Source organism: Gopherus evgoodei, chromosome 2, assembly GCF_007399415.2.
Source record: "Gopherus evgoodei ecotype Sinaloan lineage chromosome 2, rGopEvg1_v1.p, whole genome shotgun sequence".
Lineage (NCBI taxonomy): Eukaryota > Metazoa > Chordata > Testudines > Testudinidae > Gopherus > Gopherus evgoodei.
In genome coordinates, this window is record NC_044323.1 from 240,289,200 (window position 1) to 240,306,407 (window position 17,208).

At 39.1% G+C, this 17,208-nt stretch overlaps 1 protein-coding gene across 3 annotated transcripts in view; it reads right to left on the reverse strand.

Moving 5' to 3' along the window:
* The window catches only part of JPH1 (junctophilin 1), a 121,464-nt gene that overhangs the window by 100,852 nt on the left and 3,404 nt on the right, over positions 1-17,208 (reverse strand). For 2 of the 3 annotated variants that reach the window (XM_030553285.1, XM_030553283.1), the window contains exon 2: positions 12,930-13,686. In XM_030553285.1, the coding sequence (XP_030409145.1) occupies positions 12,930-13,686 (757 nt within the window). The remainder of the gene's footprint in view (positions 1-12,929; positions 13,687-17,208) is intronic. The other variant, XM_030553286.1, reaches the window with a different exon arrangement.

A 17,208-nucleotide genomic window follows, 5' to 3' on the forward strand; every position in this document is an offset into this window, starting at 1 on the left:
TTTTAACTAAAACATGCATATAGTCAGCAAAATTTACATTTTATCTTCAGTCAGAAATTTCCTATACATCCATGTTCTCACATCTCTCAATTTTTAACATGTTAAGAGAACAACTCTGTTGTACCAACTTCTGGATCTAATATGCACGCACAATTTTCACTGAAATCAGTAGGAACTCCACAAGCAAATGTGATGGCACAATTATTTTTATTTCTGTATAATAATGTTTTTAGTTTGGGGTTGCTTGTGAAAGTGATCTAGCATTAATACCTACAGACAAAAGTTAGTCCACACTAATATTGCAAAGAGCCCGTTGTCTTTTTCAGATCACTTTCTCTAAATCTTAAGAATCTATAGCTGATGAGAAAGAAATCAGAGGAGGTTCAACAAGGACCAAGGCAGAGTCCTGCACTTAGGATGGAAGAATCCCATGCACTGTTACAGGCTGGGGACCGACTGACTAAGTGGCAGTTCTGCAGAAAAGGACTTGGAGATTGCAGTGGATGAGAAGCTGGGTATGAATCAACAGGGCCCCTGTTGCCAAGAAAGCTAAAGGTATATTGAGCTGCATTAGTAGCAGCACTGCCAGCAGATCAAGGGAAGTGATTATTCCCCTCTATTCAGCACTCATGAGGCCACATCTGGAGTATTGCGTCCAATTTTGGGCTCCCCACTACAGGAAAGATGTGGACAAATTGGAGAGAGTCCAGCAGAGGGCAACCAAAATGATTAGGGGGCTGGGGCACATGACTTACGAGGAGAGGCTGAGGGAACTGGGCTTATTTAGTCTACAGAAGAGAAGAGTGATGGGCGATTTGATAGCAGCCTTCAACTACTTGAAGGGGGGTTCCAAAGAGGATGAAGCTCAGCTGTTTTCAGTGGTGGCAGATGACAGAAGAAGGAGCAATGGTCTCAAGTTGCAGTGGGGGAGGTCTAGGTTGGATATTAGGAAAAACTAGAGCACTGGAATGGGTTACCTAGGGAGGTGGTAGAATCTCCATCCTTAGAGGTTTTAAGGCCCTGGTTGGGATGATTTAGTTGGGGTTGATCCTGCTTTGATTAGGGGATTGGACTAGATGACCTTCTGAGGTATCTTCCAACCCTAATATTCTATGATTTGATTGAAAAATTAAATACTTGAGATTTTTTATTTATAGCTTAACTGAAAGCTAAATAGGAGTATGTTGGCCCTTTTCAGCTATTAACTCATATAAACTAAATAATAAAGTCAAATCACTTTGACAGTTTTGTAATTTCTACACTTCAAATAGATATATTATATATACAGACCAACACACACTATAGGGACTGTTACTAATCAGACTTTTAAACCTCCAAATCTGCATTTCTTTTTCCAGTGAAATAATTGTATAATGGGTAAAATCCTCGGCCCACTGACTTCAACAGAGCCAGCCTTTCACCCACAGAATGTAGAGTTAGTGGCTTATACTTTAAGACTACCCACATAATGTATCATACAGCAGCTTGATTTTATCCATAGAACTTGATTTAATTTTTACCATGACAAAATTTGATTTTTGATCATGAATCAGACTAAACAGTAAAATGAATATAACTGATTTTGTTCTAAACCCAAATTATCTTTGTACTAATGCGAGCAGACTCATAAATACCTTTGGTATTAGTTGGATCCTATTTCTAAACACAATGTTCATATTTCATCTATAATAAGTAAAGCATCTCAAAGATTTGCAAGGCACTAGTTTTGCGAGTGTCCAGTTTAGTGCCTTGAGTAAAGTGAGATTGGTAGAGTCGGCTTAATCCACAGTGGAAAGTTTGTGCACTGCACATAATTCAACACAGTTTGGCATGATTGACAGTTGCTGTTCAGAGGGGACACAAACTATACATACTCAATACATGCTAAATTCTCTCTCTCCCTTGAAATCACAGTTTGTCCAGGTCAAAACTGAGGCCATGAGTGAGAAAGGGTAATGGACACTGCACTGTAATTATCTACAGGAGGCTTCGGTTTTAATTCCTGTTTGTTCTGTTCACAGCATCCTAACAGGACAATACTTTGCCTCAATTTAAGAGCTTGACTGCAGAGAGATGGACTCTGTGGCAGTTGTACGGTTGCTGTAGTGAATAAAAAGGTTAATGAACAAAATCTATTTATATTGTTTTATCCACCTCAAAGATCAGTGAATGTTACATAATTATGCATATTAAAGCTTGTTACACCATGCTCAGAATGCTGAGTCTAAATCTGATTTAGGTGGTAGTATGGATTTGGTCAAAAATATTTTGTGGAGTATGAGGACAGGAAAGGATAAGCAGGAAAGTCTTCCATTTCCTTTGATTTCTTCTTCCCATCCCTTCTCTTCTCTTCCATTCCATCTCTCCTCTCTTCTACAAATCTTTCCCATTCACTGCCATTCCCACTTTCTCCCCCTATGCACTTTCAACGTTTATTCTCTCTCTCTTTCCACAGCAACCCAACGCAAAAAGTAGCAGTTCTTGTGATTAACACAGAGAGAGGGAAAAGCACAATTTCATAGTTAGAGCAAATGACTGCGCTCCAGGAACTCATGCTACAGCTCCCGATACAAACTCTCTTTCTGGCCTCAGGTTAGTCATTAGGGGTATGTCTACAGTGAAATAAAACACCCACGTTTGGCCTATGTCAGCTGACGTAGGCTTTCTGGGCTATAAAATTGCAGTGTAGATGTTAGGGCTTGAGCTTGAGCCCGGGCTCTGCAACCCCACAAGGGGGCAGGGTCCCACTGCTTGGGCTCCAGCTAGTCTGAACGTCTACATTGCCGTTTTATAGCTCTGCAGCCAGAGTCTGAGTCAGCTGACATGGGCCGGTGGTAGGAGCTATATTGCAGGGTAGAAATGAATCTCTCTGCCTTGATCCCCCTATTGGTAAAATACCTACCTACAACCCAGATGTGAAGAGTAATGAATGCAAAGATTCTGAAGATGAAAAGAGCTAAATAAATGATAAGTATCATTATGCTTGTTTCTAACATTGTATAGTCACAGCTAGAACTAGAAAACTACCAGAAGTGTTTATCTTAGTAAGAAAAATCAGAAGAACTCAGTAATATAGAATATCAGGAAGTATAGGGCACATGTGCTTATTATTATTCTTAAGAATAAACTGTATCCTTTTATGATTATATCTCATCCATAGAGTAGTTACAAAAACACACACCAAGAAAAGAAGGGAATTCCAACCCAAAGACAAGTCTCTTGGCTTCTACTGCATAAATTTATGGGATGTGGGGGGGAGGGGGAGAGAAAGAAGGTATATGCCAGAGACCTTTATACCCCTCTCTACCACCCACAGGGAAAGTTTTCCATTCACCACTAGCGGGAATGCAAGTGCTTTTTTTCAAGACACCAGTTGTATTTATTTTGAATCTCCTGTAATTCTATATTTATCCATAATATGAACCTATGGATGTTAATAAGGTTGTATAAAGAAGAATATAGTCAAAACTCTTATCCAGCTCCCCTTCTCTACTCATCTGCTTCTTGAAAAAATATACTGTAGTAGTGCAATTATGTCAAGAAAATCCAATTTTATGACCAAAAAATTTCTCAGAATATTATGATACGCATGCAGACAACTTTTCATAATAATAAAACGGTTACTATGGACAATATTTAGCACACAGTAAAGGATAAAAAGCTGACAAAACTTAGTTTTGTGATCCTATAACAATGCTCTGATTTTTTAAATATCTGAAATGGGTAAGCATTGATCAGTTTATACCTATATTACTTGAAAACAGTCATACATACAATGGCAAACTTCCTGGATTGCATCCTCTATGTAAGACTAGAAATAGGTTGTCTTAACTGTGACTATTGTCTTAGGTTTCCTGGACACATTGCTGTCCTGAATATTCATATTACCAATTCTGGTTTAATTAATTAAGGCTGTCACAGAACCTGTGACTTCCACCGATTTCTAAAGGGGGAGGGGAGAGGGAGAAGAGTCAGCATGGGGCCAAGTGTTGAGTTCAGGAAAGATGCTTAGAGGGCACAGGAGATCTCTAAAACCATGTAATTTAGACAGTCACAACATGCTTTTGAAACAAACAGTAGCTGGTGGTTTTTAAAAAATTCAGGGCCCAGACGTTTAGCGTGGGTAAGCTAATGCAAGTTACTGGGCTCAATACAGAGGTAACTGGGTGAAATGTAATGGCCTGTGATTAACGCCTTTCATTTTCAGTTTTTACAACAGTTATTCAGTTTTTACCAATTTTCATTTGACTTTTGGACCCCTCAAGTACATGAAAATACTGATTATGTTAAGAAAATCCAATGCATTACATTAGGTAAATGTGTTGTTAATAATAAATTAGTCTAATAGTAAATACAAGACTGTCTGTTAAAGTAAGGTAATGTAGTAGAAGATACCCACATCTAGAAACATACTACTAATGTACAGCTGATGAAAAACCACAGCATTAAACTACTTTTACTTTCAGTATTCTTACTATTCTTTAGCTGATGCTTTAACTCTGATATTTACCCAGAATACTGAGTTCATTTTTACACTAATTTTCACCCTTTTAAAAAAACACAATAAACATTGAAATTCCCATGAATTTAAACAAAATCAAAACAAAAAGCAAACGTACTTTGTTTTGTGATATAGAGGAAATCAGGCTAGATGATCTAAAGGTCCCTTCTTATACCAACTAAGAATCTGGCCCCTAGAGTTGTGTGTGAATTTTTCTAACTTTACAAACTTGTAGTAATAGGACTGAATCTGTTCTTGATCCTCTGCAAACAACTTAATAAACCTAAATTACTCATATAAACTTACATGTTTTTAGGACTGCAGCCTTTATCACCTCAATGTATTGTAACAAATGTGTGACTAAAATATAGTTTACTGAAATATTGTGCTCAATGACTTTATGCATTTCCGTTCAGACTCATGAGCATTGCCATTTTAACTGTGACAAATTCAGAGTAATGAAGATAAGCACGTGTAAATGTTAACAAGATCAAAGACGAAATTATTAACATGCATCTCCATACTACACCTCTACCCCGATATAATGCAACCCGATATAACACGGGCTTGCACACAACACCGTAAGCTCTGACACGCTGCTCTAAGGAGTGTGTTAAGGGTGTCAGGCCAGGCCGAGGCTGAGGGATTTGAATAAGGGGCTGAGGGTCTCGGGGGGCGTCAGGGGCTCCCCCCGCACGGTCCTGGAGGGCAGGAGCTGTGGAAGCGCACTTTGGGGGCCCCCGCAGTCCCAGAGTGACCCGGGAATTAGCGGGGGGCCGGGAGCAGCCTGCTCTGCTTCCCTCACCTCTGCCCTAGCCGTGCGCTCAGGGAGGGGGTTTGGGGGAATGGATCCCCCCCGCACTCACCAGCAGTGGCGGAAACAGAGCAGCCTGGCCCCAGCCTGCTCCACTCCAACCAGGTCCCAGCTGAAGCGCTCTGCTTCCTGTCACAGGTGAGTATGGGGGGGCGTCCCTTCCCCACCTCCCTGCACATCACCTGTGGCAGGAAGTGGATCGCTGTGGCTGGGAGTAGCAGAGTGGAGCGGGATGGGGCCAGGCTGCTCTGCTTCCCGCCACTGGTGAGTGTGGAGGGCATCCTTTCCCCAACCTCCTGCACTCACTGGCAGCTGGAAGTGGAGCATCAAGCCCCAGCCAGCTACACCTCTGCCACCTTCCGCTGTGGCACTCCGCTTCCCGCCGCAGGTGAGTGCAGGACCTTTCCCCAGCCGCCCCCCAGCAACACAGCTGGGGCTAGGGCAAGAAAAGCAGAGCAGGCCGGGGCTGTGTTGCTCCACTTCCCGCCACAGGTGAGTGCGTGGGGGCATCCTTTCCCCAACCTCTCCACACTTACCAATGGCAGGAAGCAGAGCGCCGTGGCTGGGAGCTGGCAGGGTGGAACGGACTGGGGTCGGGCTGCTCCCTTCCCGCTGCTGCCGGTGAGTGCCTGCAGGGGGCAGGGAGGGATGGATAGGGGTCGGAGTAGTCAGGTGACAGGGGGGGTTGGGTAGGGGGTGGGATCCTGGGGTGATTAGGGATCGGGGGGTCTCTGGAGGGTGCGGTCAGGGAACAAGTAACGGGGGCGGGGCAAAGCAAGTTTGATATAACGCAGTCTCACCTATAACGCGGTGAGATTTTTTGTCTCCCGAGGACCGCGTTATATCGGGGTAGAGGTGTATTTCACTTCTAAGCTGACAGCCACCACTGCAGACTTAGCCCTGACCCTGCGAAGCCTCACACAAATACTTCACTGTAACAGTGAAACTGCATATGTGCTCATAGTAAATATTTCAGATGAGGTGTACACTCCTGAAAACAGGAGTTTAAAATCTGGACAAAATCTTAACTAATGACAAAGACTGAACTACTATGTGTTCAAATTCTTTTAAGCAACTCCATCACAATAATAGTTTTTGTAAAGAAAAATGAACTAATCTTATTTATTTCCTCCATCTCCTCCTTTTCGAACACCATCAAGATGTGAGAGGGAGTATTTTTATCTCACATAACCCTAGTTAGCAAGAATAAAACCTTTACGCTAGAAATACTCGGACATTATAACTCTAGAAATGTATAACTGCCTTTTAAAAAAAGTTTTAAAATTAACAATGAAAAAATGAAGTCTTTGGAGTCTCCTGATATAACCTGCTGATTGACTACTGCTTCAATAGGTGTTGAAAATCCATAGTATCTCACAGTAGGCAATCAGCATCCAGCGGGATTGGACCCATAGTTTGTATGTCCTTAGAATACACACAGAGGAGAAATTTCCCCATTCAATATTCTTGAGGACTGGCAAGTAGCCATTTTTCCTTCAAAATACAGGAAACTGGAGAAGTAGGCTAGATTTATCCCCAGTGTAACATTTTTGAAGGCAAATGAATGGATTTGTCTCAGTAACTTTAAAATAGTTTTAAGATTTTCTTCACAGTGACTATTAAAGTGATAAATAGGGAAGCACCCCTATATTTCTGAAATGTCTCTACTTCCAAGATTTTAATACATCAGCTCCAGTGTTATCTCTTGTTTAATATGTTCTGAGATATTTTTGATTTATGCCATGATCCCCAAGTTACACCAGTGTTTGTTAAAACAATTTTATTATTATTATGCATTATTAATGAATATTCACTTTTAGATGTGTATCTCATCTTTCTGTGTCTTTTGTTGTAGCAGCGATTGGTCTATAATGCTTAACTGTTGAGGCAGCTTTGTATGTGTATGGTGATTTTGTAATCCTGTCCATTTATTTTTTGATTAATTGCTATGACAGTAATTATGTCAAAAGACACCAATAAAAATAAATTGGAAAGCACATTCTGAGTCAGGATAGAATTTAGGTTGATGGAGGTCATGTTTAACTAACTTGCTAGATTACTTTATAGATCCTACAGTCATGATAAAAGAAAGGCAGGGTACATAAAACAGATTTTCAGAAAGCTTTTGACACCTTCCATATACCAAGAGATTAATAGCAACAAAGAGTCTGAGAACAGGAAGCAAAACAGAGCACTAGATAAAAGGAAACAAAAAGATAGCTACAAACGGAAGTTTTACAAGTTGAAAAGGGTTATGAATCCAGGCTCAGTTTTAACATTTAAGTAACAATTATTAAACAATTAAATAATTTGGCCAAGATATAGAAAACAAAAATTTCCAAATCTGTAGATAATACTGAAAATGGAATCTGAATAAAAAATAATTTGCTATACAACTAGAATAAAAGGGAATGGCATAATTTGAATGATTAAGTAGATTGAAAATGCTAAAAAATGTAACATAATTAGTTCGGGAATAAAGAATGAAGCAGCTAGGGAATCTGTGCTAAATAGAACAGCCATTCTGCACATTCATTCTTAGAGTTGTAGATTAGAAAGCCAGAAGGGACCATTGTGATGATCCAGCTTGACCTCCTGTATAACACAGGCCATAGAACTTCTCCGAACTAATTTCTTTTGGAATTAGAGCATATCTTTTAGAAAAGCATTTGGAGATGAATGGATCAGGAAATGAATTTCAGAGTTACTACAAAACAATTGCTGAACCTCTCAGCCAGGAATACAGCTGCAATAAAAGAAGGGAAGCAGAAACTGACTGTATTACCTAACGAATGATCAATAAGAAAAAGAATGGTTCCTGTTTTATTGTTAGACCCCCAAATAGAATTGCACGTATATAATTATTTACTGTTCCATACAAATTGATTCTTTTGAGAGGGAGCATCATAGATTTTTAATACCAGAAAGGACCATTATTATAATTTAGTCTGGTATCTTGCATAATACAGGCCACAGAATTTCACCTACTAATTCCTGCATCAAACTCAAATCTGTTAAGTCAGAGCATCTCTCTTATCAGAGTCTCAAGAAAATCAGTTATGGAAAGGCTTAATGAGTTTGAATGATTTCCCTTTGAAAAGACAAGAGAAACTATTCACACTATTGAATAGTGTCAAAAATTAGGATATAGCCCAGAGCTAAGATTAAAAAGGAAATTATTCTTATGCTACCAGTATTTAATGCAGAGGATACTAATAACACAGAATGAGTTTCCAGAATGACTAAAAGCGACAAAGAGTCCCTGTGGCACCTGACGAAGTGGGTATTCACCCACAAAAGCTTATACTCCAATACTTCTGTTGGTCTATAAAGGTGCCACAAGACTGTCGGATTTTTTGTTTGTTTGTTTGTTTTTACAGATCCAGACTAACACGGCTACCCCTCTGATGCAAAATGACTAAAGGCAATTTAAGCAAAAGTTATAGAGTTTGGTTGACTTATGGAGGAGACTGAGGCAAAGTGATGGTGAATAAAAAGGAAAGTTGAATGGAGGTCAACCCAAAATGAGTAGTCTTGCTAGGCCAGACTGCCTCTATTTTTTGTTAAAGGGTTATATTTTCCTGACATGGAATATTCCCTGATGTTCCCATAAACAATTTATGGATCTATATGCACGTACATTTCACAGATTCACTCTACTTCTCAAAATGTTTATCAACCACCTCCTCCACCCTCTCAATCCTTTATAACCCTCTCTCAATTCCATCTCCACTGTCCTAAACAATTAGGACAGAAGAGGGTCAATATAATCTGTGCTTTTCCTATATGAATGTCCTTCAAGACAAGTCACTACTTGTCTTTAATCCTACCTTACAACTTCCTTGTTGTTTAGTTATGATTGACACGCAAGTATTTTCTGATGCTCTGCTACATGTTTGCTCTTTATCACTTGATTGGTTCAAGATGACAAAAGCTGATTACAAAAAGTACAGGTGGAGAATACCCTTCAAGGTCTATCAAGGAGCATTTGTACATCAATCTAGGTATATATCCAGCCCTCATTACCAATTTCTTTTTCTTAATTTCATCCTGTAACTGCAACAACACACGGTACCAGTCTCAACAATCTTTCTCAACTCACATTTAGGGCTTGTCTACACTTACAGTACTGCAATGGTGCAGCTGCAGCACTTAGTGAAAATGCTACCTACACCAACAGGAGAGCTTCTCCCATCGGCATAGGTACTCCACCTTCCCGAGACGTGGTAGCTATGAGGATGGGAGCAGCTCTCCCATCAACATAGTGCTGTCTACACTGGGAATTTGGTCAGTATAACTGTGTCGCTCACAGTGCGGATTTTCCCCACCCTGAGTGATGTACTTATACCAACATAAGTTCTTAGTGCAGACTAGGGCTCAGCAATTGCTCAAAGCTATAGATAATTTTATTCTTTAAATTCCTTGTAACAACCAGTCCCTCTATCCTTTTATTATATTTATTGCTCTCCTTTAAATTCTATCTTATTTGTCTACATTTTTAGGAAGAGGGTGTTCAGAAACGAATACAGTATTACAAATAGTTTCCGTAGTCATACTTTGGGGGACCCTTACCTCCACATCCTTAAAATGGTGTTTCTGCATATCCAGCCTTTACTAATTTACATCTTTTGAAGACCTTATGTACATCTGTAGTGGAAGGGGTTAAAGCAAGCCAAAGAGGCTGTGCAGCACCCCAGCCAATCCTGGAAGGGCTTATTGGGAGCCAATCAAGTGGAGGCTTGAAAGCAGCCTGTTAGGGCCATGCTGGACCCTATAAGAAGGCTGCAGGGCACAGCAGAGTGGAGTCTCTTCCTTTGAGGGCAAAGGGAGAAGAACTAGCTCTTAGAGAAGCACCTAAAACTGGGCTGGGCAGGGTCGGCAAAGGCTGGGAGAACTCGAGGCTATTGACTGCCAGACTGGGGCCCTGACACAAAGGGTCAGATACGATGCTGGGGCTACAGAGAAGGGACCTAGGGACACAGGCAGTAGAGGAGAGCTGGATGAGGGCAGTAAGTGGTTGCCATTAGAGGGTCCCTGGGTTGGGGCTCAGAGTAGCGGGCAAGCCTGGGCACCCCTCCTTTTCCCTCTCACTTGCCAGTGATGAGAGTGGCTAAGCCAGGCTGCAGTTTGCCCATGGGGGAAGGGACAAGACTGAGGACTGCAGTGAGCCATTGAGGCGAGTGATAGAAACAGAAGCTGCTGGTCCCCCGGAAGGAGGGCTGGGGTGAGAGCTAACAGAGCAGGCACAGCCAGAGGGTAGTGTCCAGAAGCGAATGCTGCGGTACAAGAGTGACATGGATCCGACTCTGAGAAAGTAATGCGGAGCGAGACACTACTAATGAAGGTGCACTGCTGAAAGAGCTAATTCCCAAACCAACCAGCAGGAGGTGCTGCAGTGGTTGAGTCTGTGCCCTGTTACATCATTTACGAACTGTTAAAGATTCTTTAAAATATTACTCTAATTTTTATTATGAAGCAGTATACTGCTTTAAAATAATCTTTATTTTTCTTTAGATAAATTTTTTTAACTTCATAATATACTATGATCTGTTTTATCAAAATATGTACAGTATGATGCATTTCTTTTACTTAACCTACTTTTAATTCTTCTGATAAAACTTAAATTCTCATTCTGGATTTTGTATGTTGTTTTAAAATTAGTTATTGCTTCAACTCTTTGCGAAATGGTTACGCTGCCAAAGGCCTCCCTGACTTCTTTGCAAAATCCAGCTACCAACACTCATTTGAGGGCAAACTGTGTTATAAAGTAGATTTTACCTCTAATTGGATCAGTAGCCCAATAACTTCATTATGTGTTTGCCACTTAACTGCTTTTCAGTATAAATCACCCACAAATTCAACTTCTTCCATGTATTTGGTACTCACTCTTTACTTATGTGTAGCGAATAGATCTTTTTAAATCTATGTGCGAGTGGCTGTACAATTCAAGCAAAAGTCGGTGTCCAGTAGTGGAAGGTCAACTTTAACAAGTGTAATACGGTATACTCTCTAACACGCCAGTCAATATTTCCTCACAGCGTTTTTTTTAAAAAGCTGTTTTTATGATGACAGTAAATTGCAAGTAGAGTCTGACTGAGAAATGTAATTTGAAATGTGGAAAGCTGCCAGAAAGCTTTATTTATATTTATAAAAAATAAAAAGGGTGCCTATGTATTTGCTTTAAGCACCCTTGACAAAACACTTAAAAATCATAAACTGCCTATATTATAAATTAAATTGTGGCAATTCCATCTCAGCCCCGAACCAAAAAACAAAAACATTAAAAAAGTTGAAACAGCCTTTCTTCTTTCCCCGTTAACCACCCTCAAAATTCTGTCTCATTTTCAAACACTTGGGGAAAAGAAAACCCATGAAGTTTGCAACACACCCTGAATGACATCAGATTCTGGTTATTTCAGATCCAATGGGGGAAGCACTGAGAGTCCCCTCAGAATGCCCTGGCAAGTGGGTCCCTATCCTCGTCTAGACTTAGGAGATTCCAGCTCAAATGAGTGAAAAGAGGCTCTCAAATAAGTAGCTAGGTCCTGATTCACAAAGAAACTTAGGTATGGTGACATTCAAAATCACAATGTATAACTTTTAGGGACTCAGAAAATCACTTGGATTCACAAAGCCTGAGTTAGGCACCTAGATCCCTATACAATGAATGTACAGAGAGATGGGTGCCTCAAAAACAGGATTCCTTAAAGTCAGCATGCTAGACAATGCCTCCTGTAACTTAGCCAATGGGAGCTGCCATGCCAAGAGGTGTACTAAGATCTGCCCCCTCTCTTTTGGATAGGCACCTAAGTCTGGGAGGCAGGAATGCTCCTCCTTCTGTGTGGGATTCTCAACTGCAAACCCTCTCCTGGCATTAGGGGGGACTTGAACTGGAGGACAAGAGAGTGTTGCTAATAAATAGACGTTTAGAGCACAACTGTGCAAGTGCATCTCCTACATTCCAGGTGAGTTCTCTAACAACTGTCCTGAAAGTTATGACGGATTCAAGGGCAATTTAGCAGGGGTTCTGTGAATCCCAGTGGGACATGATTCTGGGATTAAGGCACCTAAAGTGCTAATTAGGCACCCAAGTTCTTTTGTGAATCTAGTCCTTAGGGTGTTATAAGTCAAAACCAACACCTTAAATTTTATCTGAAAACCTGCAGTAAAGAACAAATCCCTAAGCAAAAGTGTGACATGCTTATGGAAAGATATTCCACTTCATAAGCAGGCCACCACATTCTTCACCAGCTTAATTTTCAAGATGGCATATAAAGGTGAAACCCCACGTGTACAATGGAAAGCAATGATATATTTTAGTAGTAGTTCTATAGCTTAAGTGCAAGCATGCAAGACTGATAGTATATTTCTGAAGTGTGCAAGTAATACTTCTCTCAAGTTATGGTGGCAAATTCTACGCTCAGGTTCTCATATGCAACTTCATTAAAGTCAGTCAAGACGCACATATGAAACAGAACTGAACTTGGGTGCCCATTGAAGACAACAATTTGTACTCAAACTTTTAAGAGCCTCTGTCAATATAATTTATTGCAAACAATACATTTTCGTTGCTATACATGAAGTGGCAAAAGCATGCATTTTGCAATTACATACCTTGAAGATGCAATTTCCACTTTGGTTCTTGCCATAGCAGCTGCCCTTTGTGCACCCTCTATGGCTCTATCCACTTTTTCTTTAGTTTTGGTGTTTCTTATTGGTATAAGTTGCTTCCTTATTCCACGGACCAAAACATTGTTTTTATATTTTCCCTCTTCCTTTGTGCCATCTGGAAATATGGTGCATCCATATCCATGCCTTTTATTATTTAGCCATTCTCCTTCATATTTCATACCATTTGAACGCTCACTAATACCAAAACCATTGCGCTTGTCATTCTTCCACTCTCCCATGTATGTTTCTGTTGTGGTGGCATCAACATGGTCTTCCATAGGGCAATAATCACAGTCACCATCTCCAAAACTAATTGTAGAGTTGGCATCACTAGAACTAATTCTGCTCATAGCAGCATCACTCCTGACAGAGCTACGTTTGCTAGATATTGATGATTTAGATTCAGATTTTCTAAGTTTTATACTACCAAGAAGGGATCCTCTTCTGAACAAGCCTCCTCTTTTCTTACTACCCATGGCTTCCGGTTCACTGTGAAAATTCAAAACAAACCCACCTCTTGTTCCAGCTGGGCTGTCTGAAGTAATGTCATGCAGAACAGTGCCATTGCTCTGCTCACTACGAAGTGAGACTAGAGATGTTCGGAGGGGTGAACGGATCACAGTTGCCATGCCATAAGGTACACTTTGACGTACACCATATCCGTGCCGCATCCCTCCTGTCCACTGTCCCTGGTATGTACCTTTTAAAAGAATAATCAATGGAAACAACATTTAAGAAGCAATTCAATTACAGAGGAACTGATGCCATCACTATAATAGTATACCTACAGCCAGCTATTTTATCAAACATTTTTGGCAAAATTTCATCAGAAAAGGCAACACATATTACATGATAAAAAGAATCCTGGAATAGAAAAATATTTTCTAACTTTTTAAAAAAAATATTCTGCTGTTTAATAAAAATTTAGCATTTCAAATGAACCCAGTACTAAGACAACTAAAAATCCAGCAGTGTCCAGTCTGATTTTAATCTGGGTCTCTCAACAAAAAGGCACTCCTAATGGTTTATTGCACAATGACCTCTTGCACACTAGTGCCAAAATATATTTTAACAGGAAAAAAAAAATCTAATTTTGCTGAGATGCCAGGAATGAAACTGTAGTATATTACCTTTGCCTCTTCTTACTCCTTGAGAAATATTGGCATTTACATTTTTTGCTGCCAACATATATTTCGCTATCATGAATACTGAATAGCTGTGTTGGCTATAAAAATCAATAACTCCCCTGTAGGTTGTATTTCATTTCAGACCTTTATTCTACTTGTAGCAAGAGAAATACTGTACTACGAGACATCCACAAAGAACCTGGAAAAACAGCATACATCTTATCCTGCAGTCTGATCATATGCAAAAGTGCCAGTGAAATCAGCGGGAGATCTGCTTAAGAAACAACTGAGTTCAGGTTCAAAGACAACATGTTCAAGGCCTAATGAAATTTAGAACAATGACGACTGACAAGACATGGAAAATAGTTTTGCTTGTAAATTTTATTTTTATATTTAATTAAATAATTGCATTACTAAATGTGTGATAAGGCTATCAGACCTAAGGCAGAAACTTCAAGTTTCTCTCACTATTCGCTTAAATATGAAAAGAATTTGAAGTTCCCTCTCATTTGTGCTCATTTGTATGTAATTAGGACAGGCCAATGGCAGAGTAGCAGAGAATTAGAGGATACCATTTTAGCTGTACCTGAATATGTTATGTCACAGTCTTAACCCTGATTTTTTTTTTAAATGGAAACAGAAGAGGGAGTTGCATAACATTTGAAAAGAGGCAGTAACAGATATCTGTATGGTTGATGATGTACTGTCTGGGGTTAAAAAAGTGAATTCAGGTTACTTCCTGGTACATGGTTGTCTCCTTAAGAACATAGGAGCTACCATACTGGGTTAAGACCAGAGGTTCACCTAATTCAATATCCTGCATCTGACGATAGCCAATACCAGATGTGGGATTTCTTGCACTTTCCTCTAACACAATAGCCAGATTTGTCCCCCAAGAAGTTCTTGTCCTAATCCTTAAAAGTTAGAGATAGATTGAACCTCCATGTTTCAGGGTTTAAATCACTCTCTCTCCTCCTCCCCCTACCCTCCACCAACTGCCCAAAACACTAACATACACAACTCTGGATATTCTTAGAAAAGTACTAAGAAGAAACTTTTTAAAATATCCTTGTTTTGTTTTAGTCTGTTAGCTGCATAACACATTAAATTGCTCTTTAGATAAATATATTTGACATTTTGAAGTCAGTGATTTTCTGTAAATGCTTGCATTTGTCAAATGCCTCAAATTTTAACATCACTTAAAGTTTAATTTGAGTAACTGTTTGAAATTAAATCTCAGTTTTATGTACATAGTCCAGTTTGGTTATGCATTTGTGTGAAAATTACTCATCAATATACAATATTATTACCATTTGCCACTTATCATACCTGTCTGAACATGCTAATTTAAAAGCATCAATTTATAAGATTTGTCACAAAGATTTTTTTAATCAATTTATATTTCATATAATGTTAAATAAGCTCAACAATAACTATTTAGTGTTAAAATATTCTAGCAAGTGAAGGTTTTCCTTTCTAACAGATGGCTGCTGACATCAACAGTAAGCAACTTTCTTAGATTCTCTCTCCCTCTCTGTATCCTAGATACCTGCTGAAGCACTGGTTTTTAAGGCTGCTGAATCTAGAAACATGGTTATTTAGAAATACTCAACATATGGAGCAGGGCAAATAAAAAACATGAGCATAATACATGGATGTGGTCTGTAAATAGTTTTAAAAGTAAAGTCTTTTTCTTGACACTTGTTACTTTAACAAATATTTTTCCTGGAAATAAATGTATGAATAGTCTAGAACAGCTGAAGCTATATTTTGCCCCCACTTACATCCATATGATTACAAAAGGTGTACCTTTAGAACCCCGAGGTGAGAATCTGGCTACAATGTTTTGCTGCTACATATATCAAGTGTCTAATTTGTTATGCCAGTAATAACAGTTCTGTTACTTTAAAATAAATACACTTCACTCTCATTTAGACTAGGCCCCATTACACCATGTTGGCAACCCACCACCTGGCCTCTTTATATTGCCAGAACAGTGTAGATCAGAATCAGTCCACTCTATTTAAATAAAAAAAATGTTCATAAATATCAAAGCTAGGATAGCCTGCAATTTTTATTGATCACACAATACTTTTGTTTTGAAAAGGGAACACATAAGATCAAAAACATGTAACAATTATGACATATGTTTTTCACTTCTTTGTAGGAGAAAATGGAAACGGTTATGATTTGCTCCAGAGAGCATTAAAACCAGGACAATTAATTTACTCTTATGTGCTTATCAGATTCTTCTTTCTATTGGGACAATGAAATCAAGGCCAGCTCCTTATTAAAAAAAAGAAAAGAAAAATTAGCTAACGAGGAAGTGGAATATTCTATAAATCAAAAACGGGGGGGGAGAGGGCGGGAGGAAGAGAACAGACAAAAACACCATGCCATGGATATTTCATCTGATTTTTGTGTGTGTAGTTTTGCAGTGCAACAATTCTCAAGGACTCAGATATTTGGCTGTAATTAGGCATTAAACAGAGAGGTATCCCTCTTTATTATTACTAGGCGGTATCATGTAGAAAAGTGTCCACTCTTGTATTAAGTTTTACAGCTATATTCAAAATATATTCCATTTAAAATGTTTGCTGAAAGCATACATATACATAAATGTGGAAACAATCATCTTACATAAATTATAGTTGCATCTATTATTTCCAAAGTGAAAATTTAAGAATTTGTTAGAGGAGTATGATTTATCCATAATAATACTGTAATATAATGAAAGGCTAACATATTCAATAAACAACATGATCTACAAAAAACATAACAGAAAGCTTTTGGTTCCTGTTCATTTTAACTATAACTGATTAGTCATTATTAACTGATAACTAATTAGTACCATTGATAGTGGCTTTAAGGCTACCACTGTAATTACCAAATGATTTTAAAACTGCATGTGCTCCTCAAAGAAATGAGCTACAACTGGGCCACACAGCAAAATAGTTGAATTCACTACAGTTAAATTCACTAACAGTTTTGGATGGCCCCAAATTGCATTTGTCAGCAAATAATTATTGATCTAAAAAGTTTACCTAGCTCTAATTAAAACCTAAATTTATAACCTTTTCCATGGAGACTTAGTT